Consider the following 26,410-nt stretch of genomic DNA (forward strand, 5'->3'; position numbering starts at 1 on the left):
AGCACCCTTGCTTATTGCTATCGTATCTTTTACCACACTCTGTGGTGATATGTTCACTGTTTCCCTCATTTGCCCCCGAAGATATGGACTATGGCTTTTATCTCTGCATCTCCAGTGCCTACACAATAGCTTTAACAAAATATATATTTATCAAATGAGTAAATAACTATGACAAAGCCCCCATATTTCAAATAATGTAATAAAATGCTGATTAGTAAAAATAATTTTTAGATAAAACAATTTTTCATTCTCTCCCCCAAATCTCTAAAAACTAATTTATAGAATTCAGGAGTTTCTGAGAATTACATTAGCACTGAAGAAATTCTGGGAAGTTCCACTCACCATTACCTATGCCCCTTCCTTACACATACACACACACACACCCTCCTCCATCCTCCAGTTTGAGATGAAGATAGATCAAAGAACAAAGAAGAAAAATGAAAGGAGAGGAAAAGATGAAGATAGGGAGGGTGAATGGACAGGAATTCCAGAGCTTTGTCATCAAAATTAGGAAAATACAATTAAAGCTATTAAAAGGAGAAAGAAAAGAGTAACTTCTCTGCTCCTTAAGGCTATCTTGAGCCTGTCAACAGGGCTTGCCCTCTGAGTGGGTGATACTATCTGTATGAGGGACTTTAAACAACACCTTCTGGTGGGCATTTCAAGCAATGGTACCAATAGAGGTGCCCTCCCCTGAAGTTTGCGTTTGGAATCCACAGATTTTCACTCTTGACCACGAATCTATGATTTCAAGTTGACAATAGTGTATGAGGTAAGGAAAAGAAGTTAAGGGCGTAGGTCTTTGTTAATACCACCCTTACTGTCGCCACAAGATTAGACTCCACGATGGCACCACTTCATAGGTACTGAGTACATGCTTGGTACAGAGAGAAGCTTTCCTGAGCTTGGTCTTGATATAAATGCAGTAAGATTAGAAGAGAGTTTGGTAAGGACCTGAGGGACCCTGGCCAGTGAGAAGAGTGGCCCACAGATTGAGGTTTCTGATAAACAATTCTGGTCAGGAACAAGGGGAGAGGATGAGCAAAGAGTCTCACTGCACAATGGCAAGATGGAGAGGAAGGATAAGAGGTGACGACAGTGATGGCAGGCTAGAATATAGTCATGGGTTTAAACAATATATTGGGCACAGTTGAAGGACTCTGCTTTCATCCATCTTTCACCTCTCCACTAAGACATTCATCACCCTGTTTCTATTGAGCGTGACACTGTTAGGCACATAAACAGACCATGGCTCTTACCACCTACAGGAAGGACTGCTTCGGTTTTCCTGGTTAGTGCAAGGTAATTGGTGTTCTGTCTTCTGAGTATCTCTTATGTTTCTGAGTAAGTACATTAAAATTTGTTTTCTGTTAACAAAATAGAGAAAAGCAGAAAACCTCTAAACACTAAGCGTTAAAATGTGCCTCACTTGGAACAACTTTTTTTTATGAATCACTCTGTCACTCCTGACTGTGATTGAAGTGCAATGTGAAGGCTGCTAATTGAAACCACATGTACTTGGTCTGTTTCAGATCTGATTCACCTAAGGAAACGATGATAAAGAAGCAAAAGTTTTGTCACTTAGAATTCCATAGCCCCTATCATTGTAGACTTGTGAGTCTTTTGAATCCTAGGGGTACCTCGAGAGGAGAATAGATCTATTTATTCATTTGTACACGTTTATAAATCCATACACACATATACATAAAATATATTCTGCTCCAAGTATTTATCTCTTCCCTCTTCACTAATCTAACTTCTGTCAAGACCTGGCGCAACTTCAGCCTCTGCCGTGAGCCTTCTCCAGCTGTTAAAGCCCACACTGGTCTTATCCTTTTCCTAATCTTATAGCATTTACTACCTGTACCAGTGTTTTTAGAACTTATCTATCAGCGATGTTCTTCGTACTTTGCAGTATTAGTTAGCTGTTTTGTTTGTCTGTCTCTTGTCTCTCTATATGCATGGTGCCTTCAAGGGACACTGAGGGAACAGACTGGACTATAGGTAGAAGCATTTGCTAGGGTTGGCAAACTATGCCCTGTTTTTGTACATTTAGCAAGTTAAGAATGATTTTTACAATTTTTAAAGGGTTAAAAAGTAACACACAGACAAACTAATATATGCTACAGAAACCTTATGGTACTCAAAGCCTAACGTATTTGCTATCTAGCCCTCTACAAAAAAAGGGTGCCAATCCCTGCTTTAGAGAAAAATGGAAAATAATAGTGGACAGACAAGAGGGCCAACTTTACTTACTAGCTGTAATTCTATTAGACAGGTGTGAGTGTTTCCATTTTAGAGATGAAGAACCCGAGGTTTGTTAATCTAAATAATTAGAATTAGTCTTTGTAGGCATTATGAAGAATCGCTAGACCATCAACAGCAATAATAATAATAACTATATTGCACAAGGGCAGGGACTTAGGTCTGTTTTGTTTGCTGCTGTATCCTTCTAGCACCCAGAACAGTATCTGTCACGTGGTATGGTTTTGTATTCATTTCCTAGGGCTGCCATAACAAATTACCACAAACTTGGTGGCTTAAACCAACAGAAATTTATTCTCACACGGTTCTGGAGGCCAGAAGTCCGAAATCAAGGTGTCAGCCAAGGTCATGCTCCCTTTTAAGGCTCTAGGGAAGAAGCCTTCCTTGCCTTTTACAGTTCTGGTGGTCCCAGGCATTCCTTCTGCTGTGGCAGATTACGCCAGTCTCTGCCTCTGCCTTCACACGGCCATCTTCCTTGTGTGTTTCTTTGTGTCCTCTCTTCTTGTAAAGACAACAGTCATTGAACTTAGGGCTCACACTAAATCCAGGATGATTTCATCTCAAGATCTTTAATTACGTATGAAAGAGCCTATTTCCAAATAAAGTCCCATTTTGAGGTTCCAGGTGAACATGAATTTTTGGGGGGACACTATTCAACCTACTACAGGTCTCAATAAATATTTTTGAATGACTAAATGAATGAAGGAAGTAACCATTTAACATATTGCTGGCACTGGATTTGTTTCATTTAAACCTCAAAACAATTCTATTAGATAGGTATGTGTTTTTCCATTTTACAAGTAAAGACCTGAGGCTTGGAGATCTAAGTATCCTCTCAAAGTTCTTATAGCTGGTAAGGGCAGGGCCACTCCCGAGCCCGTGCTCTTCTCCACTAGGCTATGGTGATTACCACTGGACATGACTAAGGAGGTGTTTGGGGGACATTACACTAAAAAATTATGGAAGTGGACTTGAAGAAGGAGATTCTAGAATCAAGGAAATCAGATTGTAGGAGGCCAAGTATGAGATTTCCTTTAATTCAGAAGAAAAATTTTTAAGAATCGATAGGTGGATATAAACAATAAAGGAAAGGGAAGAGTCAAAGATAGCTGAGACCTCAAATTTAGGGAGAGGGTAGCTATTGATGCCATATAGAAATAGGAAACTGGAAGGAGGAGCCAGTTTGGAAAGAAATATGATGAGTTTGAATGTCATCAACAGCACGTTCAAACTTGGGCTGAAGGCAGTTTCAGAGACAGAGCTGGTCCTCAGAAGAGAGAATGCTGCTGGATGTGTGAAGTTAAGTCATCACCACGAGGCAGCATCCATCACCTCATGAATCACCAGTGTTGAACCAGCAGCTGGCTGGCCAGATGCCTGGTTATGCTATGTTCATGGCCATCTTAGGTTCTACACACAGCCAGAGAAGATGCCCTTTCTTCCTTCCTAGGGATGAATCAACCCTTCTTTAACTGCCCCTCAGTTTTGCTCTCCTGCTAGAACAGCAGTTGAGGTCTCAGGTTGTCACGAACCCAATGGCTATTGAAGCCGTGAAGCAGGATTACTTCATCAAGGGGAGTTCATGGCAGCAGAAGTATTAAGGAACTGTGCACCAAGCACAGCATCAGGCTGAGTCCTCTTCATAGCACAAGACAACGTAGTCAGATTCTTAGGGTTTGGCCACACCACCCTAACCGTCTGGCCTTTCATTAAAGATCCTAAAGAGAAGGGCCTGCTCTGTCAGAGAGCTGACTCTTCTGCATTTTACAGAGAATGAGGCTTCAGTGTTGACATCTTAGATATCTGAGTACAGACTGAGAGAAGTTAAAATATAGTCTGAAAGAAGCATAACCGGACACTGAAGTTCAAAGCTCTGTGCCTCTGCCTGCGGTCAGTTCCATACCACCCCCTTGCAGTCCCATTTAGTAAAGAGAAGAGAGCACGTGAGTGAAATTTAGAGAAATAAGCTAAGTGGAATTCCTAAAATTAAAGCAGTTGAATTTTTAGCCAACTATATGAAAAGCCTTAGGCAAAGAGGGACTTTCTATTTTGAAATATGTATCCCCCTGAAAACCACAGAATTTGTACAAAGTATAATTATGAATAAAGTTTATATTAAATTGCTTCTGTTAATTTAGTCATGGGCAAGGAGGGAAGAGAGCTGATATGAGTGAACTGGCAAAGACTTCGCAAGATAGTACATTTTTAAAAATCTATCTGCAAGACTGATTTAAATTATCTATAGATGAGCTAAATCCGTCCTATAGATCAATTAAAAGAATCACTATTTTAAATATATCACATCCTTAATTGAACTGAATCAAATGTAATTGCATATTCACTGCATACATCATAATGTTAATTAGGGGAAACATTTTGAATCAAATACATGGAGGTATATAGCACTTCAATTTTCTTTTTATAAAGAAAGGTATATGCCTGAGTCAGGCGAAAAAAATCTGACAAGTACTCATGAAAAAGTAAAGAAAGACTAAATTAATTAAACTATTGTTTCAAGTTTTACAGATTCTAAAGTAATTCCTATTATTTATCCCCATGGCAGTATATAAGCCTTTGAGTTGAGGAAGCAAGTTTGTAGCAAGTTTTAGGAAAAAACAAGAGTGTTGACCATTGGTTCTCAGAGTTGATGTCATACAATTATTTTAGAAGAAGATAAACCTTGAAAAGTTAAATGCTTTTCAAAACTTCTTTTAGAATAGGCATGTGTATCCAGAATCTATGTATGTTTTGGAGTAGCCTCTGGTGATTGGGGGACAGTGACTCTTTACTCATGGCATCCTAAACATCCTGGGCAATCATTTGTTCGGACAGCGGGCTGATGGCAGTCTGGTGATTCGAAGCCTAGCAGTAGCTTTGGAAAGCCACCCACAGATCCACAGCATTGTAGAGCTGGAAAAGAACTGGGAGATCAGTTCGCTCAAGCCTCCCTTTACAGACAAGGAGCATGTAGCGTAGTGCAGTGGTGAAGACCCTGAGGCCATGGCCTAGGTTTAGTCCTGGCCCTGCCGCTGCTAATCATGTGACCATTCGGTGCCTCAGTTTCCTCCTAGGATTGTTAGGAGGATTCAGTGAATTAATATTTGGAAAATGCTGTGGAACAGTGTCTGACACATCATAAACACTACAAATAAATGTTTGTTAAATAAGTAAAAGGAAACTCAGACCCAGAGAGATCAAGTGATTTGCCTAAGGTCACGCGACTTGTCACATCCTCGCTGGGGTAGAACCAGTCCTGTCCTGTAGGTATGCTCATTCTTCTTCTCTACCAGGTCCTTAGACCATCCCTAGAGTGTGAGTCTGTCTCAGAAATACCTTAGGAGCCTACAAGTAAGTAGCATGACGCAGTGTAAGGAAGACAGGATTTGAAATGGACAACTAGGATTCAAACTCTAATATTTACTGACAACTCTCTGAACCTCAGTTCCTTATTTGTAGAAATGTGATGATCATAACAAACTCAACTCACAGACATGTTGAGAGGATCAGATGAGATAATGTACTTTGAAAACCATAATCCACTATGCAGGTGTTATTTAACATCATTGTTATGAGCTTCTGTGAGCTGAGAAAAGCCTTGAGAATGTTTCAGACCTGCTTAGGACGTTAAGAAATTGGAGTGGAGAGAGTTCTTAATAGGCTTTCTCTACTTTCTCACTTCCCATTTATTCACTGCTTTCTTTTTAAATTTATCTTTAATATAATACATTCATAAAAGAATCATGTACTATATAAAGTATGTGTGTTGTGTGTGTGTGTGTGCGCATGTATGAAAAATAAAACAATTACTGATTTTTCTACCACTGGGCTTAAAAAAGAGAATATTACCAGTGCCTTTGAAGCCCTCTGTGTGTCCACCTCAGTCACATCCCTCTCCCTCTCAGAAAAGTGGGTAGACATTGGTTGTAAATTGTTTGTTCGTCTTGCCTTGCCATTAGTTGCACTACATGTATGTATATGTCTAAACACTATATTGTATTGGGTGAATTTTTTTTCTTATTTCTTTTTTCCTCTTGACTCAAATCTCAAGCTATATGGTATCTTTCTGTACCCTTATACCATCCACTTTATTCATTGTCACTATCTCCCCTCCCCCACCCAATAAAACACATTACTCCTGTCATTCAAAAGACCTTGTAAAGAGAGACTTTAGAAGAGAGCCAGGCTTCAGGTTTACATGAGCAAGGAGTGGATATCAGTGACTAGCGGGAGATGGGGCATCTGCTGCCAAAGCAAATGCAAGAATCCAAGAATGGGAAGGGTCTTGTGTCAGGATAGCCACTCTGAGATTTATTTGGTGTCCTAGATGGTCACCTGACCTTTCACCTTAATGGAAAAAAGACTAAAAACATAAATCGAGGCAGATTTGGATGCCGTGCTAAGGAGTTTGGACTTCCTGCAGGCCTTTGGGAAGCAACTAAAGTTTTGAAGAAGGGAGTGACAGCTTATAACTGCTTCAAGGAGATGAGACAGGACAGCAAAAGGCCAGTGAGGAAACACCTAGCCTGGAACAGGGTGCAGGCTGGAGGGCTGCACAGGAGAGACACTGCGGACAGGGTTTAGTGGGACTTAGCAACTGGTTGGATGTAGGAAATGCTAGAGAAAGAGGAGTTGGTGATGACTGAAATTTCAAAGTTACCTGTATGGAAAGATGGTAATGTTTGTTAACCTAAATAGGTAACAGAGCTAAATTTGAAAGCCAAGCTGATTACAACAGCCCAAAATGCTAATGATTATCTCTGTGCTGTTATCCAGAAAATAATGATTAATTCCAGCCTTTCTCAGAAAGGGAATCCAGGGTAGGCAAGTCTACAGTTCCTACCTTGAAGAGTTGTAGGATTTTACCTGTTAAATTATAACTTTTGTTCAATGATTCCAACTCTCTGAGAGTTACAACTTCCCTGACTTTTGTTTTCTCATACATAAAATGAGGGGCTGGAGTTAGATGGTCTCTAAGGCCCTTTCCATTTTTGTAATTGTACAATTCTCAGAACTTGGCCCAGAATACTAAACAGTAGCAAAAGAAATTCATGAGCTTGAGAATCAGAGAGAACTAAATTCTAGTGCCAGTTCCAGTGAACTGGACACTGTGGCCACACCCTTGGCTGCCCTGAGTCTCCTCCTCCTGAAAACTGAGTGTGATGAGAGCTCACAGGACTGCTGTGAGTCTGGTTGTATGTGAAAATGCCCAACTCAGTGCCTGGCACAGTGTAGGTGCAGGGTAAAGATTCATTTCTTCCCTCCCCTCCTTCCTTCCTTCTTCCTCCCTTTGTTACTAAAAGGAGAGCGTTAGTCTGGCTCCCCAACTGGTGCTGGGGTGAAACCTTCTCTGAAGTCTCTTCTGCAGTGCCCCAAAACAGCTGTTGTACCAGAGAACTTTCCACCAGCCTTGCTTAGTTTTACCCCAAAGCACAAGACCTCCTGGCTTTGAGGGAAGTGTGAGTGGCAAGGAGACTGCTGGCAGTAGGTCTGCAGTTGCTCTCCATCTGGACCCATCCCACCCCAAATGCCACACCCAGGAGCTGTGTGTCAAACAGTGAGAAGAAGCCACCCCAGCTTCCCTGCACAAATAAGCGGCAAATACATTCACTCATTATCGTTAAGGGATATAGTGAATCAGGCTGAGATTTAGTCATATTTGCGCAATGCTTTACCTTTGCAATACTGAGGGCTGAAACCAAGGCTCTCTATTAGTTAAAGTTCTACTATTCAAGCTCAGAGACAGCATGCTGCTTTGTAACCCAATCCTACCACCCTGACCCCGGTCATTGAGTTTATCAGGAGTCTCAGCAGGAGGAGACAAGGAGTAGTCCCCTCTCCTACAGTGAACCCTGGAGTGTTACTCCTTCCTGGAAGCTAATGCCCCTACCCCTCTCCTGCAGCTATAGAGAAAATGAAAAAGAAAAAGGTTGGGGTCCCCTGGCTTATGAATTTGAATGCCACCTGAGCCTGACGTGATGTTTGTTTTTTGGCTCCAAATTGCACAATTTTTCAAGGTAAAGGAGTTCTGTAGATCCTAGTCCAAGATTGTGCAATGTTGTACTTAGGAATTTGTTTTGGTGGAAATAGAGACATAACTTAATCCTGTCAGCCGTTGAAGAGGTACCACTTAGAGGCCTTACTGTTTCCTGAAGGAGCAGCCATGAAATGCACAATATAAATGTTACATTAACTCTGATGCAGAGTTCTACGTTTATGCCTTCCATGTGAGGAAACAGACACATAGAGGCTAAAGTTCTTGTCATACTGCTCTCCCGCTGTTTAGAAAAGATCAGCAAGTTCCTGCAGGTTTGCAAATGCCTGGAGATCCGTCTCACCTCCATTCTCCAGCTCACCTTGTTCAGCAAGGCAGACCACAAAGCAAGCTGGGTAGGCAGATAGGCTTTATCTCTGGTTACTTTGCATATGCATTAATTTTTCAGCAAGCTGTTATTAAATACCTACTGTGTGCTGGGCATGATACACAGTGGAGATAAAAGATGAATGAGACAATTCCTGGCCTCTTATTGATTGAAGGCTGCTATTAGTTTACGATCTAAGACTCTACTCCACACACAGCAAATTGTTTTATATCCCAATGAATCCATCATATCTCTACCAGCACCAAACCCGAGGTCAAGTTTGAGGCTTTGAAGTTCCAGGAATGTCACCTAGACGTAGAAAAAAGTAAGAACGAGCAAGAGAAGGAACAAAACAACCGCAGAAGCTGACAACCACAGAAGCTGACCCTGAAGAGCAATCACCTCTATATTGGAATACTTGAGATGGCCTTCGATTTAAAACTGATCTCTGCTCCTTTAAGCATCTTCCCTTAGTTCTGGCTATCTCTGTAAAATGGACGATTGATCACCAATAAAAACTTAATTACCAATTAATCGGTTACTGTTGAATTGCTGGTACATCTCAGTTATCCACTACTCCTCAAAGCAATCCATAGTACTTTAGTGAAGAAAACCTTCTAATTAAATAGTGAAATAGCAATCATTAATATATCAAAATAAATGTCTAGAACTAGAATGTTTTATTAATTAGAAGAGTCAGGTTTAGCATCACTGAGATTCTCTGCTTGCTCGTTTATGGCCATTTAAAATAAAGGAATGATTGTTGCTATATAAAACAGCATTTTAGGTGACTTTTAACTTTTAAAGTCAATAGATATACGAACTTTGCATTCTATGTGACAGAAGTTTGACGTTAAGGAGTAAGGTTATTTTACATAAGGATAACTAAATTTTTTTATTTCAGTTTGTTCTTAAACACTAAGTTGGTTTGAAATATACTATGACAACTTTCTGATCATTATATATATAATAGGACAATAATAGAGCATTTCTAATCTTCAGATCTTTTCCTGGACTTGTAGCTACATACAAAGATGTGTAAAAATGAACTTTTTCTCTCTTTTTCTTCCAAGTTAGACTTTGTTTTCCTTAATACATCTTCTTGCCCTCTGATATCTGCCCCAGATTTACCAATTCACAACTATCTTGTCAGGACAGTCAAGAGCTGTCACTCTATGTGTCTCTTATAAACTCTTAAACTACCCCTATTCCTGAAAAAAATGACTGTAGTAACATTGATTCATATCTCCATACTCATGCCCCATCTACCCATAATTGATTCACTTACTTGTTCATTCATTCAATTAATATTTATTAAACATCTACTATATGTGATATTTCATCTACTACTAGCAATACAGTGGTGAACAAGCAGGGTCCCTGATCGCAGGGAGCCACTCGGGAGAAGTCTCACATCAATCATCTATCGCACAAGCAAATAGTAGTTGCAGCTATACCAAGTGCTATGCCATGTAGATAAAAGGTATTATGACAGTCTATAATAGAAGCATTTGACTTCAGGAGGCCTGTCAGATAACATGATGAGATTTGTGTTTTACAAAGAAAATCTGTCTGCAACGTAGAGAATGGATCTGGAAAGAGATTAGATGAAATTGGATGTGGCAGGTCCAGTTAGGAAGCCATTGTAGTAGTCCAGGAAGGCGATGGGGTGGCTTGGATGAAGGTTGTCGTGGTAGAGACAGAGAACACTGGATGAGTCCAGGAGATAGTTAGAAAACGCAATTGATGGAATTGGTGATGGACTGTATATGGGGAAGAATCAGGGATGATACTTAGATTTCTGACTTGTGCACCTGGAGGAATGGTAGAGCCATTCGCTGGGATGCGTTGTATCGTAAGATCAGGCATGGAGGAAGATTGTGATTTCAACTTTGGTCATGTTGAGCCTGAGGTCTTTAAGACATCTGAGTGCAGATTTCATAGGCAGTCTGATGTATGCACAGTCAGCTCAGAGGAGAGGGGTAGCCTGGAGGTACAAAGGTGTGTGTCAACTAAATAGTAATAGACATCACGGGGGAGACTGAGATTGCCTGGGGAGAGTATGACGAGTGAGCAGAGGAGTGGCCCTAGGCTGGAGCCTTGAGAAGCCCTAACATTGATAGCCAGGCATGGATGGTCCTGCAAAGGAGACATAAACGTTGCAGTCTGAGAAGCAGAGGAAAACTGGGAGACTGAAGTGTCAAGGTGAAGGGAGAGATCCACAGTGCTTAATTGTTGTATATTACTGAACAATTTTTTTTTTAAATCCTTCCATTTAAAGTTGAACCTAAAGGATAAATACCTGACTGAATGGTAATTGCCTTTTACTAAACTGGTTACTGAGACATTTGATGTACAACTTTTACATTTTTTGAGCCTTTCACCATAATGATGACACATACTTACGTGGTGTTCTCTGCATGCTAGGTTCTATTGTAAGAGATTTCTATAAACCAGCTCATTTAATCTTTACAACAGCTCCATAGGGTAGGCATATTTCTAGAATTCTCTTGATTTTACAGTTGGGGGAACTGAAACAGAGAAAATATGAATTTCACAAACAGAGAGGTTATAGGGACTACATAAGGCAAGTAAGCATTAGGGACCAGGATTTGATGCAAGCACTTGGGTCTGGGGTTTATGCTCTGCTGCCTCCCCATGAATTATCTACCAACCACCATTCCCCACCACCTCCCTACACACAGATGCACAAGGGCACACATTTTAAAATATAATGTCCTAGTGTGACTCTTAACATTTATGATTATTTAGTTGAAATTCATCTCATTGGACTTGCCTACTAGAAGCATTACCTTTATGTCCAGGACTGAGACATTTCATAGTTTTGTTTTTCTTTTAATAGCACCAGCTAAGTTCCATTTTTAGGTATGCACATATTGACCCACAGTGCAAGTTATGGTAGTAAGGTTTGCCCCCAGGTTGGAGTCTATATATACACCACAGCACCTAGTGATACTGGAGCCATTCAGGTCACTAGAAATATTTCTGCCTATCTGGAGCTATTTGCACGGTTATCCTTGCCATTTCCCTCCGAGCTCTGAAAAGACACACTGAAAAGTTTTTTACCAGCTTGTTCGCATCTGGACTCACATTAATTCTATAACCACATTATATTCCAGACACTTTTGAGAAATTCATCGGGCTGTGAAGTACGCAATGATGAATATCGAACGGAGTTTACCACAGCTTTGCAGCGCGTTGACTTATTCACGGGCCAATTCAACCGAGTCCTCTTGACATCTATATCCACCTTCATTAAAGGAAACCTCACCATTGCTAATCTTGGGACATCGGAGGGTCGCTTCATGCAGGTAAACACTTTCTGAGAGTGACTGTGTCTGTTTTGTCTGGTATTATGCAATTAATTTGTTTTTATTTTTGCAGTAAAGTATTTGCAAATATTGTAAAGTGAAAAATCACAGTAGAAGCTAGAGACACAGACTAAAAGCAAAACAGTGAAGCCTGGTCCACTTTTTGTGACGTGTATGGCCTATTTTTGTTCAATTCTTGAAGCTTTCAGTTTAAATGTGGTTGCTTTAATTTTCTTGCCCAGAATGGTTTGAGTTTTGTGTTTTTTTTTTCCATTCATGATTTCTATCACATGATTGGAAAATAAAATGAAACAATTAAAGCACTTCCAGGCGATGTTTTCCTATTTCAAGGGAAGCTACGGATCAAAGGAGAGCTATTGTGTGAACCGTGCGCCTCCATGAGAGGAAACGTTCACATCATTGAGAAATATTGGCAGGGGTTAGGAAGGGACGTTATCACCAAAATCCCATTGTAACTCCAGCTCTCCTGATTCTTCAAAATGATGGTGTCAGACACAAAGAAGTTCAAATACTGGGAGGAAAAAAAATCCAGATTTTGTTAAGAAATTCTCTTAATGAATAGCAGCAGTATTTCCATACAAAAAAAGTTCACATTTCAGACTCGCAGTTATTGTATTTCCTAGATACAAGAATTATAGCACTTTGCGGAAACTAAAATGCTCTTGTATTAGATCTCTCTTACTGCCTTAATAGTTATTGGGTAGTGCTTTCAACCTGAGTTCATTAGTAGATTCTTCATTAATGCAGAATGACAACAGCATCTATGGAAATGTTGACTTTTATGAATACTAGAAATTTCTTTTAAAGAGAGATGCTTATTTCATAAACATCTGATATAATTAACATCCCAGTCAATGACTTCTAGTAAACCAATTGAGGACGATGATGTTTTCCTATGACTTGCACATCTGTACATCCTCTATCTGTATTCTTTTACAAAACATTTTTAAAAATTACCGCTGTCTTTATAGCAGTCTGAATATTGGTCATTGCCATATTTTAAATCATGTTTTTCTTGTACTAGTAGGCATGGTAGAATTTTTTCAAAGTCATAAAACATGTAAATAAAACCTTCCTAGCTCAAAACATATCATATAGATCCTGTTGTCTAAATGTTCCCACACTTAATCTCCCCTCCTCCCACTGCTTCACAGTTAACTACACTTTTTCTCCCCCTCCCCCCTCCCTCCCAGCTCAGTGTTCTTATTTACCTACCTCAGACCATTTAATTCTGTCCTTAACTCTTCAAAATCTGTCCCCCACACACAGATGAGCACACTAACATATTTGAAATATGGTCATATCTATAATCTTTGTAAAATGTGTAGTATTGTGTTGTGTTTATATGTGTTTTTAGTTTACATTGATGTTATTCTGTGGAATTCCAAAGGATTTTTGATGGAGGATGAGAGAAGCTAGCATCTATTGAATTCCTAATGTGTTCAGTGTGTTGGCTTGCTTCCCTTTGTCTTTATTTCTGCTTTTCTTTTTTTCTAAATTGTCTATTACCTTGCCAATCCAGTTTCATATTAATAAGCTTTCTATAGTCACTTCAGGTCTGACACTTTTTTTTACATCAAAAGGTTCTTGGCCTATTCCCAGATTCTAAAGTTCTAATGAAATCCCACTTTTAGATAGATAGCTTTAATAACTGAGTAAATTCTGCTGTGTGCTGTGACAGATTCCACCATCCGACTGATATGTCATGCATCAGTCTCATTATAACAAATGCTGTAACAGATGTTTTATTCTTCATAAAAGAAGCTATAGTATGCGCATTACCTGTGCATCCAAAACATTAAAGATGAAAATAAGTAAATAAGTAGATATTTATTTTATGAAAAGTACTCATATCACTGATTTTTTTAAAAACCAGATCGCTCTTAATTCCTTAAATATACATCAGGAATTTACTAACTTGGCTTTACTAGGCAAATCAGTGAAGCAAAGGAAGCAGTGACATAGAACCTGCCTTTAAGGAACTAAAATTTTAGTAGGAGAGATAAAAACATGTACCTGATACCAAGAGTATGTGAGACAAAGACATACAGACAAAGGGCTACTGAGACCCACAGAGAGAGGATCTATTTCTCTGATAACTTGCCTAAGAGAATTCCATTCGATAAAATTTTCTGTAAATAAACCTAAAGCATTTGGAGGATCAGGGAATCAACATTACTGAAATCCAGTTTGTTTACAGCAAATACTGTTGGAGGAGGAGTCAGGAGTACAGCGAAGACACGGAGACCTTCTAGCTTAATCTGTCCGGGCAGTAATTAACTACCTAGTTCTGTAAATGTTTTGACTGCACTAAAGTGCTAAATCTGTTGGCCAGCCCTAAGTTTCTACAACTCGTGTTTTAATAATACTATGGAGTTTCTGTTACAAAATAGAATGGACATAATTTTTTTTTCCAAAGACAGCTGCCATACATGAAAAGGAACAGAAAAATGATTTTACTTCCTTCCTACCCTGAAACCTAAAGGCAGAGTTGCTTTGCAAATGTTTTCTCCCAAGAGTTTGCAGCTGTTTCTGCCTTTCCTATTGTGCTTATGTTCAGCTCTGGCTGGGAATACAAGCTACAGCCCCAGCTGTCGAGTGCAAAATGAATCAGGTATTTCACAGTGGTTATTTGATTAGAAAGAATTATATTGTTTAGCTAACAATATTATATGTATGGCAGAGAAGACATTTTTGACATGTTTCTAACATTTAAAAACATGTGTAACTTATCCAGTGCAGGTGCAGCTATGTCTAAATATACTAATGTGTATATATATTTAAGTCTCTCTATCTGTAGAGCCATGTCAATATAGATATAGATTTCAAAAACAGTTTTATTTGTGTGATCACTCTCTTGGGATGCTCTGAAGTAAAATAATATGATAAGCAATATTTGAGATTATATAAATAAACATTAAGAATGAGCCTTCTTACAGATTTGGAGGGGGAGGGCATGTAGAAAAGAACAAGACTCTGGAACATTAGTGCAGTGTGCAGGGCTATGTGGGAGAGGGAAGAGAGATTCTCGTGAAGATCACAGGACTAATCACAGGGATTGCCCACATCTCCCCTTCTGAGCTCCTCATCTAATCTATATCCAAAAACAATGCTTGCTTGATTTTTTTTTTTAACAGCACTTGTATAGGCCTTTAATCTCTAGATGCAAGGCCTTGCTATTAAAATATTTGTGCATGACTGTCAGGCCAGGGAGACTGAGTGAATTGGGGTGGGGTGAGGGTGGGGAGGCACTTTCAAGACTTGTTTCAAGTTCACTCCACAAACATTCACTGGGCAGCTACTTTGTCTGCATACAGTGGCCACTGCCTGGGCACTGTCACAGCTGTCATTAGGTTCTTTGGCATCATCTTTGCTCTTCTCCCATCCCCCTTTCCGCTCTGCCAGTTCCTTGATGCTATCGCTACTCTTCACACCTTTTCTCTTGTGCCTCTTAACTGAACTAGTTGGATCTTAAGCAAGAAACTTAAAGAGGTAGAGCTCACCTAAAAAGACATCCTTAGCTCATGATCGTTCCTTATGCCCATTATTCAAAGTATTATGTTAGTAATCAGTGAGCTTGAGAATAATTACTCACTTCCAGTAAGAAGAATCAATTCATCTGTTGACCTCCTGTCTTCAGATTCCTTTGGTTCCTGTGCCACCATCATGGCATGTCAATGCTTTGTGTTGGAAGCCTGTGACATATATATTACATTTGGGATTACTGCTGTTTTAGAGTATGTAGACACAGATCATCAGTTCATCAATGCTGTGAGCATCCAGCAGAAACGCAGCTGAATGAAGCTTGAACTTGAACAGCGCTTCTCTTTAGGGATTGCTAACTTACCCATCTTTATATATCTTTATAAAATGTTTGGATAAAAATATCATCTGCCTTTTTTTTAATGTCTACATCATTGATTTAGTTACATCTAAAGAATGGTAACTTTGGCGTATTTCTTTAGAAGAACATATACTCATGAGTTCTAAAATTTCTTTTGTGTGAAAAAGAACCAATTATAAATAATAATTTTAGTTATGTCCGTAACGAAAAATTAGGCCCAGTTCGTGTATAGTCCCCTAAAATGAATTAATACATGCTCTTGAAATACATATATCTTATATACTGTTACATGTGTTACAATTTAAAACATCATAAATATTTGAAACTATGGGAAAATACTAAGCTTTTGTTTTGGTTTTGGTAGCAGGAAATAACTGGGATTTCTTGTTTGGATGCTTATTTAAAAGAATAGAGAGACATTTTAAGACGTTAAGATATAGTAAGACATTTATAGACATATAATATCTATATTTAAGACATACATATGAGTAGTTTTTTTGAATTTTTATCACTTTTGAAATTCAGAAACAGTTATACTTTCTGTATAGATTGGCTAATCCTATAATCATTGTATTTGGAATATTGATTTGAAAGTATTGGTTATTTTAAAATTTTTACAAATTTACTAGCTTATTTGGTTTTTAGATGCTTGAAATTTTTTACAGAAGTCTCGATGTGGTAATGACTCATTTCGACTCACTTTGACTCATTTCAAAAAGTTGAAACACACACATACATCAGTATCATAGTAGTAAGAAAAATTGTTTTGTTTTTTGTGTATACCTGGCCTTTCCAGTATCAAGTTGGTGCAAAAGCACTTCTGCCCATTTACCAAAACGAGTGAAGGAAAGAAACAAGTAAAGCTTCATTTAATTCAGTTTTTACCACCTGGTACTTTGTCTTACCACTTTTAATTTTGAGCTGTCAGCACAATCAGCAATTTCTACTTCTTCTCATGCTTATTTTTTTTCTGTTGCATAAAACTAGATGTTTAGCTTGATTGAAACATAGAACTCTACTCTTCGTATCTGATTTCTTTCTAAACAAACACTGGTTTCTCTCACATACTGAAGATAGTAAACCTAAAGCAGGTATCTTAGTTCAGACTGCTATAACATATTACCATAGACTGGGTAGTTTAAAAAACAAGCATTTATTTCTCACAGTTCTGGAGACTGAAAAGTCCGAGATCAAGGTGCCGGCAGACCTAGTGTCTGGTGAAGACCTGCTTCCTGGTTCATAGATGGCCATCTTCTTGCTGTGTCTTCATATGGTGGAAAGAGGGCAACAGAGCCCTCTGAGGCCCTTTTATAAGGGCACTAATCTCATTCGTGAGGGCTTCACCTTCGTGAATTAATCACCTCCCGAGGCCTCATCTCCTAATACCATCACATGGGGGTTAGGATTTCAACATATGGTACAAACATTCAGTCCATTGCAGCAGGGAAGAAGCAAGAGGCATCAGAAGCCATACCTTGAAAATGCGGATCAAACTTTTGAAGATTATCTAAATATCTGAAACATTTAAAAACCCCATCCCTTCATCAGGGCTCAAGTGAGCTTCTTATTTCAGTCTATTCATGTATTTAGGCAATAGATATGCCTTTGGGACCTACCGTGTGCCCAACTCTGTACTGAGAACTACAGGGAAAGTAGACCCACTCCCTGGATCCGCAAGGTCACATCCAGTTATAACCCAGTCTGTTTATTAATGTTGTCATCACCTTCACTCACATTTTTTTTCCCTCAACTCACATTTTCTCTCATTGAGTCTCAAACTCCAATAATGTGCATCATCTTTCGTTAAAAATAAAGTTTTCCTTATTCCTTAACAGAAACCCTGCATTTTTCTTACGTTTTAAGTTAGAAATCAATATAGATGATTTCTGAGGTTCCATTCAGTGCTATTTGCCTATAAATAGAACTGTATGTTTTCTGTTCTTATAAAAGGAAAGTTCACTTCAATCTTCAAAAAACAGTATCCCCTAGGGACTGTGCATCTTCCACTCTGACTGATCTCCTAGTGAGAATCCATTGTTGTCTCTTCTATCCCTCCCCCACCTCCAGCCTCTCTAGGACCATGTTTTACAAAAGTCCAGTCTGACCATGAGGGGATGTTCTTCAGGTGGGAGGCTCGGCAGGTGATGCCCAAGTACTCAGTCTCAGGGAGGAGGAATGGGCGGAAGGCTGTGAACCTCTAGAAGTAAACTTGCCTTTTACTTAATTTGAGAAAACATTTGGCAGAGAAATACAAACCACACAACGAAGTGCCACTTCACACCCACTAGGATGGCTATCACCAAGAAAATGAAAAATAACAAATGTCGGCAAAGATGTTGAGAAATTTGAACCCTAATACATTGCTGGTGGGAATGTGGAATTGTGCAGTCCCTATGGAAAATGGTCTGGCAGTCCCTCAAAAGGTTAAGCTAGAGTTACCATAAGACCTAGCAATTCCACTCCTAGGTATAGACCCAAGAGAAATGAAAATATATGCTCACACAAAAAGTTGTACATGAATGTTCATAGCAGCATTATTCACAATAGCCAAAAAGTGGAAACCACCCAAATGTCCAACAACTGATGAATGGATAAATAAAATGTGGTATATCCTTTCAATGGAATATTACTGGAAATAAAAAGGAATGAAGTATCCATACACGCTCCAACATGGATGAACCTTGAAAACATTATGCTAAGTGAAAGAAGCCAGTCACAAAAGACCACATATTGTAGGATTCTGTTTATATGAAATGTCCAGAATAGGAAAATCTATGGAGATAGAAAGTAGATTAGTGGTTGCCAGGGACTGGAGAATATGAGGGAATCGGGGGGGTGGGAGTAATGGCTAAGAGGTGTGGAGTTTCTTTTGAGGTAATGAAAATGTTCCAAAGGTGGTTGTGGTGATGGCTGCACAAATCTGTGAATATACTAAAAACCATTGAATTGTCCACTTTAAAAAAAGGAAATGAGGAGAGTACAAATATCTTATGTTAAATTGTATTTGTCCTTCTTTAAAAAAATTAAATTCTAGGGGCCGACCCAATGGCATAGTGGTTAAATTTGCACGCTCCACTTCAGTGGCCCGGGGTTCACAGGTTCAGATCCCAGGCACAGACCTACACACCACTCATCAAGCCATGCTGTGGCAACATCCCACGTACAAAATAAAGGAAGATTGGCACAGATGTTAGCTCAGGGGCAATCTTCCTCACCAAAAATAAATAAATAAATTCTAACACAACTTAGTTAAAAACAAAACTCTGTGTGTGGTATGAGGGGACCTGGCCTTTATGTTTTTATAGATATATCACACAAAATTACTTTGTTTAGGTTTATGAAATTTGGGGCCTAGCCACAAAGGTTGTATTTTATTTGTACGTATATTTCTTCCCCATGTCTTCTCCCAGATAATTTGAGATCATACCATAACAATCAAGTAAATTCAGGTTCCTCCCTACTCCCTTGCCTCAACACATATTAGTCTTGTATTTTCAAGAGCATTAAAGAAAAGATTTTGAAACCTAAATGCTAAAGATTAGTTGTCAACACAGTGGAAACACAAAAGGTAATTGCCAGTCTTCTATTTCATACTAATTGTCCTAAGATGGCCAGGTGATTCATCAGAAGAATTAAATTTAGATGCTAGATTCAGTTCTATCCCTAGAAATATCTCCATGACAACCAAAAGGAACTCGTAATTTCTGGCAAACTTGCTTCAGGGGTATTTTGAGAGTTAAAGTGGTTGCTCAATTATTTAGAATTCTGGAAATAAGAGAAAGTGAGGAATTAATGATAGAAAAGCATTCCTGGCATTTTATAGCGGTAGGTATCCCTGTGGAGAGAGGGCTAATGATCAACTAAGAAGGTATTTGCATTTGTGATATGACCTCTGCTCAAAATTCCAAACAGTCATCTCACTTTAAAAACACAGTCTTCCAGTCTTCTCTTGTTCGTCCGTTTTCTATACCAGGCCACGCTCATCCCAGCTCATGATCAAAAGTAGAGCTTGCTAGCGGTGCTGGTAACATTTTCCCTGTGCCATCAAAAACTATTTAGATGTGGAGTCTTTCTCCTTAGGCACACTTAACTTGTGCAGCCAAGATTACCGAAACAAGGAGTATTTGGCAAGGCAAATACGTTGTGAAATTTGTTTTAATGCTTTGACTCACGAGTGGCTCTTGGGAGCTCAGAGTTGAAGCTTTTTATTGGTGTTTACTCTGGTGCCCCAAAAGTGTAGCAGTTGAGTGCTTAGGAAGAGATCAAGCAAACAGATTCTGGCATTAGATAAAGCTCCTTGGAGAACCTGACTCTTGCATTTTCTAGCTAAAATTCTCTGTCATATTTTTTTTATGGAAAATAAAGTACCAACCTTGTAGGATTACTGCAAAGAGTAAACAAAATATCCATTTAAAGCACTTAGCACAATGCCTGGCTCGGTTACCTCTTATGAGAGTACCATATATGTGGTGCTCTCCAGACAAGTCTTGACAGGGGACACACCAAATCAATCTATCCAAGTTCCATAGGTGCAAAGAGCTTATTTATGAAAGGACAGAGAAAGGTTAATCTTTTCTGGGAAATGAATATTTGGATAGACTTCAGACATTTGATAAAATCAAAGATGATGACCTAGTAATTAAGAAGGGATTGCTTATTATAGATATGGGAAATGGTATTAAAGAGAGCTAGAAGATAGGAGAAAAAAGGGTCCTAGGAGGTGATTGCTATGTGCCAGGTCTGAATAGAGTGGAAGATACAAGAGAGACAGGCACAAAATGGGAATATCCAGGGGCTGGCCCAGCGTCACAGCGGTTAAGTTCTCGAGTTACCCTTCGCGGCCCCAGGTTTGCCAGTTCGGATCCTGGGCGCGGACCTACTCACCACTCATCAAGTCATGCTGAGGCAGCATCCCTTATAGAAGAGCTACAACTATGATACACAACTGTGTACTGGGGCTGTCTACTTGGGATTGGCAACAGATGTTAGCACAGAGCCAGTCTTCCTCAAAAAGAAAAAAGCAAATATCCATAGGAAAGTTCATAGGGATGAATGATCTTCAGTGAAGTGTTGAAGCACAGAATGAGGTGGAGAACAGAGTCAGGGGATTAAGAAAGGCTGGTATTTTGGTGTTTTTTTGACTTGTCTGTGAGAGAAGGAATTCTTTTTACCTTTGCAGTTTGAAATGATTGGCATCAACCAGGGAAATATGAAAAAATGGGAGGGAGGAGGTAGGAAAAACAAGAAAAGTGAGTTAAGATTGAAAAGTTGGGTAAGTGAAATCTGGATAATTTCGAATAGAGGCTTTAGAAGTCTCATGTCCTAATACTCTACTTGTAACCAGCACCCAGAGGGAGGTAGGACTGGTAATTGAACTTCTTTTTACTTTACCTGCGAAAGTTACAAATACCTGTTTGGCCCTATATTTAGGAATAACAATAGTTTCCCTCCTTTCCCATCCTGGCCAAATGACCTTTGATCCATCATTTAACTTCTTTGCACATATAGCCACCTTGCTTAATGGAGATGTTTTGAAAGTATTAAGTGTTTGGGGTAGAACAAATGTTAGAACAAAAATGTCATGTTTAGGGGCCGGCCCGGTGGCGCAAGCGGTTGGGTGCGCGCGCTCTGCTGCGGCGGCCCGGGGTTCGCTGGTTCGGATCCCGGGCGCGCACCGACGCACTGCTTTTGCAAGCCATGCCGTGGCGGCGTCCCATATAAAGTGGAGGAGGATGGGCACGGATGTTAGCCCAGGGCCGTCTTCCTCGGCAAAAAAAGAGGAGGATTGGCGGATGTTAGCACAGGGCTGATCTCCTCACAAAAAAAAAAAAAAAAAAAAATGTCATGTTTAACTTTTATGGCTCTATATAAGCTTGGTTAGTTTCTCTGTCAACAATCCACTCTCTGGGAGCAAATTAGGTACTTTGGGAATCTTCCCAAATTGTTTCAGGCTACTTGAATCCTTTATCATGTTGAAGAAAAAATTTACCACTGGTTCCCCAGAACATTTATATGTTGTGTGAGAGTTTGTTAGAGTACTAAGCAGTTAATTACTCCTGTAATTTTCATTCCCATTTTACGGATGAGAAAGTTGAGGTAGAGGGAGTGTATTTAACTAATCTTAATCTCACAGATGCGCGGGTTTTTCCTGTAATTTCATACCCACGGCAAATAAATGTACTTTCAATTAAACATAAAAGGATTTGGGGGATGTCGGGCAGTTTCACAAAGTCAATTTCAAGCCCAGAGCTGTGCTCAGCCTCCTACACCCTCATGTAGATAGAACCTTACGGCCTATTGAAGAATGAAAATCTCTCTGAGTCCTCCTAAACTCTCCTGATGTCTAAATGTTCATCTCAAATGGTAATCCTGACTTTATTATTAACGATTCCTAACAACAGGTCAGATGGAAATTATATAGCTGAGAAACATCGCAAATTAGAAATACCTGAAAGCAAGAATGACACCAGTCAACAAACCTCATTCCCAAGGAATTGTTGAAACCCTCAGGCCTTATTATAAAAACCAAGCCAAGAAGCAGAGCTTTATTTATAATCCAAGTAATAATATGCGATGGGACAATGGTTTATAAAAACTACAGCACATCATTTCAAATTAGCTGAGGGCCTATTTGGACCTCAAAAGATCTATAAATATGGCTTAAGAGTAGCAAAGCTGGAACTAGATCCAGGTCTCCAGACTCCCCATCCGGTACACTTTCCATTATGTCAAGGGAAGCTGCCCGGTGGGAGCGTCAGGAGGATAGATTTTAAAATAATCCAAGATCCTTGTAGCATAAGTGAGGCCTTCTGTTCCGGGGAGAATTTTGGCTCCTCCAGTTCCCTATACAATCATGAGGATTTGTCTCCATGTGCTGGCTGATTGACTGGAAGATCTCCTTCCCTGGAAACCATTAAAAGATCATAGGCAAATGTCTGTCCTGGGGGTTCAGATGAATTGTCTTCAAGGCAGGAGATTAGAAGATGTCATATTGATTTACAATGAGATAAACCGTTGGGCCGTTAGTGCAAACACCCACGAGCTCTCCTAATCTGTTATTACCGTTATCATCCACATTTTCCACGTATAGTTAAACTGTGAGCTTATTGGACTAAGGGTGTTTTCTGTTTTGTTTCTCAGGTTGTGGTTTCTCGATCGGGATCATCAACCCCTCATGTGAATTTTCGCCTGGACTCCCACCGTGTGTCTCCAGAAGTGATTGTAGAGCACCCATTAAACCAAAATGGCTACACACTGGTTGTCACTGGGAAAAAAGTAAGGCCTGTTCCCACAGGGAGGTTCCGTGAATGCAGTTCTTCCTGAATGGATATTTACATCCAGTGTCATGTGGTCCTTTTGTTTTTCCACTGATGTTTTAATAGTTTATAACACTGTGAAATTTTGGGTTGTATATTTTTGTTTGTCCATCACCATGTATATGTCTCCCTTCACTCCTTGTGCCCACCCCCCACCCCCATTGCCCCTGGCAACCACAATACAGTTTTCTCTGTCCATGTGTTGGTTTATATTCCACATATGAGTGAGATCATACAGTGTTTGTCTTTCTCTTTCTGGCTTATTTCACTTAACATAATACCCTCCAGGCCCATCCATGTTGTTGCAAATGGGAAGATTTTGTCTTTTTTATGGCTGAGTAGTATTCCATGGTATATATATACCACATCTTCTGGATCCAATCATCAGTCAAGGGGCACTTGGGTTGCTTCCACTTCTTGGCTATAGTGAATAATGCTGCAATGAACATAGGGGTGCATAAGCCTCTTTGGATTGTTGATTTCAGGTTCGTTGGATAGATTCCCAGTAGTGGGATAGCTGGATCATAGGGTATGTCTATTTTTAATTCTTTGAGGAATCTCCATACCATGTGGTCCTTTTTAACTTCTCTCTTCGTCTTGGATTCACCTCGCCTCTATCAAGTTTCTTCTTGAGTAGTCCAGAGATCTTCTGAAATCAAGTTAAATTTTTATTTGGGAAAGATTGGACCTAAGGGAGGGCTTTTTCATAATGAGTACTTCTCCTTTTGTCCTGTATTTCTCAATAAGAAAAACACACAAAATGAGAATTCCAGTCCTAATGGCAGAATTCTACTGCAGGCAGATAAGTCTTGAAACATACATTGGAGTCTGATGCCAGCCAGTCATCCCTTTTCTCTGAGAGAAGGAGGTGCATCCTGATGCCAGAATATGTAAACTTACTCTCAGGGATTCAAGTGTGTGAAATTGCATGACAATGTTTGTGTTCACTGGACAGTCATGTTAACTTTGATCACATATGTGCCAACAATAGAGGGAAGGAAGGAATTTGACTTTTTAAATTTCAATCACTTAAGCATTACACGATTTGCACGCACAGTAAACTCCACGAAATTATATTTACATGTATCTTTGGTGCATTTGCTTTTTATTTAACAAAGCTCTGGAAGCTCTTTCCATCGCTTTTCTTCACAGATCACCAAGATCCCGCTGAATGGCTTGGGCTGTCAACATTTCCAGTCCTGCAGTCAGTGTCTCTCCGCCCCTCCCTTTGTGCAGTGTGGCTGGTGCAACCACAAGTGTGTGCGATTGGAGGAATGCCCCGACGGAACATGGACTCAAGAGATCTGTCTGCCTACAATTTACAAGGTAGGAATATCTGTCAGCTGTGGTGTATGTTTTTTGGTAAACACAAATCTCATTAATGAAAAAAAAAATCCAAAAATCAATTTACTCATTTAGCTGTGAGACATCAGCGAAAGCACCATCTCCCTTGGGTTTTTCCTTTAGGATGGCATTTGGGCATATCCCCCTGAGTCCTGCCCCTGAAGTGCTTACTTCACGCTCACTAAGTATATTCTCTCCTTGGGGAACTGCTCTCCTTTAGTGCTATGTGAATAAAAGAGTGGTGGCTAGTGAGCAACATTGCTCCCCATTTCCTCACACTGGGACCTGTTCCCTCCTGACTCACCCATTCTCTGATTCCACACTACCCACTTTATCTACCAGGTGCCCAGATGTGAGCCTCCACCACACACGGAGCTCTGCTCAGGTCATAACCCAAAACCCTAAGCTGAACCATGCAAGGTAGAGATCCCAGCCCTGCTGGGGCAGATAGGACAGAAGTTTTCTTCTAGTTTGACGCATAGATGGCAGCCTGGTCTCATCACAGATGAGACTAGAGGTTACTTATCAGGGTGATGTGGGAGGCAAGTAGGTGGTCGACACCCGTGAGTGGCTGTGCGCCTTCTCTCAAAGTCCCTGGAAGAGAGGTAAAGGAGCAGCTGATGACTATACTAACTAACATCTATACTCTGTGAGCCAATTCCTTCTTTAATTCATTCCAGAAATATTTATTGAGTGCATACCACACAGCAGGCACTCTTCTAGACACTGGAGGGATACAGACTGAACAAGTCAAAGTGCCTCCTGCTATTAGAGAACTTAGCTTCTAGCAGTGGACTTCAGTCATGACATTGTAGCCACACTCTCTAACTTTGTTGCCTTATTTGCTTAAGCATATATTTGGCACTATGAAAATCTCCTTGGCAGTTTTTTTAAATGTCTTGATCCAAATACATTGTGCTTGAAAATACTTCCCTATTGAGGACCCAGTATGTGTTTTCTCTGCCTGCATGTAGAACAATTGGACTTTAGTAAGTGGTTCTTGTGAAAGATTCAAGTTAAAGGTCTCGGTTGCCTGGTTCAAGCCCAAGTAAACAAAGTGTGCAAGTCAGAACAAGAAATGCCCCCAAGCACATGGCTGTTTTCATTTAGTTACGGTTTGGGGCAAGATTTGTACTGGGTGACTGGGTTTTAAACCAAATCATTTTCTGTTAGGTGTGACATGATTAGTAAGACTTAGCTTGATCAGTCAGAGAATAAACCAGAAGATAGTAAGAAAACGAATTTAAATCTATACTGTAGTATTTATGCACCTTTTTTTGTTTAATATACTTTTAAAACTACATGCAATTTTATACTTTTTTAAACACACAGTCTCGGCAATTTGAGACACTAGAAATCTGATCTCAGCTATTCCGTGAAAGAGATAGGGGGAGTGCGTGTGTGTGTGCGCGCACGCACATGCATGCAATTAAATCATAATAATTTTATTTCAAAAATAGCCAAGCTGGTGTTTTTAATAAAGAGCAGGTTGAGAACCTGTACAAATGAAACATTTAATTTTGACCAATGTGCTTCCTTTTATGAGTCATGAAAGCTATATTATTAAAATGGTTAACAACAGAGTAAATATTTTAGAATTTTTTGAAACCAAGAAATCTCTCATGATGTTTGAATCTCTCTCCCCTCTCACCTTTCTTAACTCCAGCACTCTAGTTGGCAATTTTAAAAGGTTGCATTGCATCGTGCATGAGTCAGTGAGGCTCGGACTGTACAGTTAGAAGGAAAGTGGTGCAGCTGAGTCCATAAATCCCTTTCGGTTCATAGTTGTTAGAAAGATTTCACGCTACACTAGAGCGTGACATTTAGCATTCTTACTGCAAAAAATAAGATTATTCATCTTTTTCTTATCTGTCTTAAACTTTATAGGCACAAAACCTGGCTAATGTATAGAGTTTCACTTTCCAATAA

At 39.6% G+C, this 26,410-nt stretch overlaps 1 protein-coding gene across 2 annotated transcripts in view; it reads left to right on the forward strand.

Annotated features, from left to right (window-relative positions):
- Positions 1-26,410, forward strand: part of MET (MET proto-oncogene, receptor tyrosine kinase) — a 112,085-nt gene that overhangs the window by 41,404 nt on the left and 44,271 nt on the right. For both annotated transcript variants that reach the window (XM_004418777.3, XM_014785497.2), the window contains exons 3-5: positions 11,765-11,956; positions 22,962-23,096; positions 24,290-24,463. In XM_004418777.3, the coding sequence (XP_004418834.1) occupies positions 11,765-11,956; positions 22,962-23,096; positions 24,290-24,463 (501 nt within the window). The remainder of the gene's footprint in view (positions 1-11,764; positions 11,957-22,961; positions 23,097-24,289; positions 24,464-26,410) is intronic.

This window comes from Ceratotherium simum, chromosome 1, assembly GCF_057802395.1.
Source record: "Ceratotherium simum simum isolate JZ-2026a chromosome 1, ASM5780239v1, whole genome shotgun sequence".
NCBI lineage: Eukaryota > Metazoa > Chordata > Mammalia > Perissodactyla > Rhinocerotidae > Ceratotherium > Ceratotherium simum.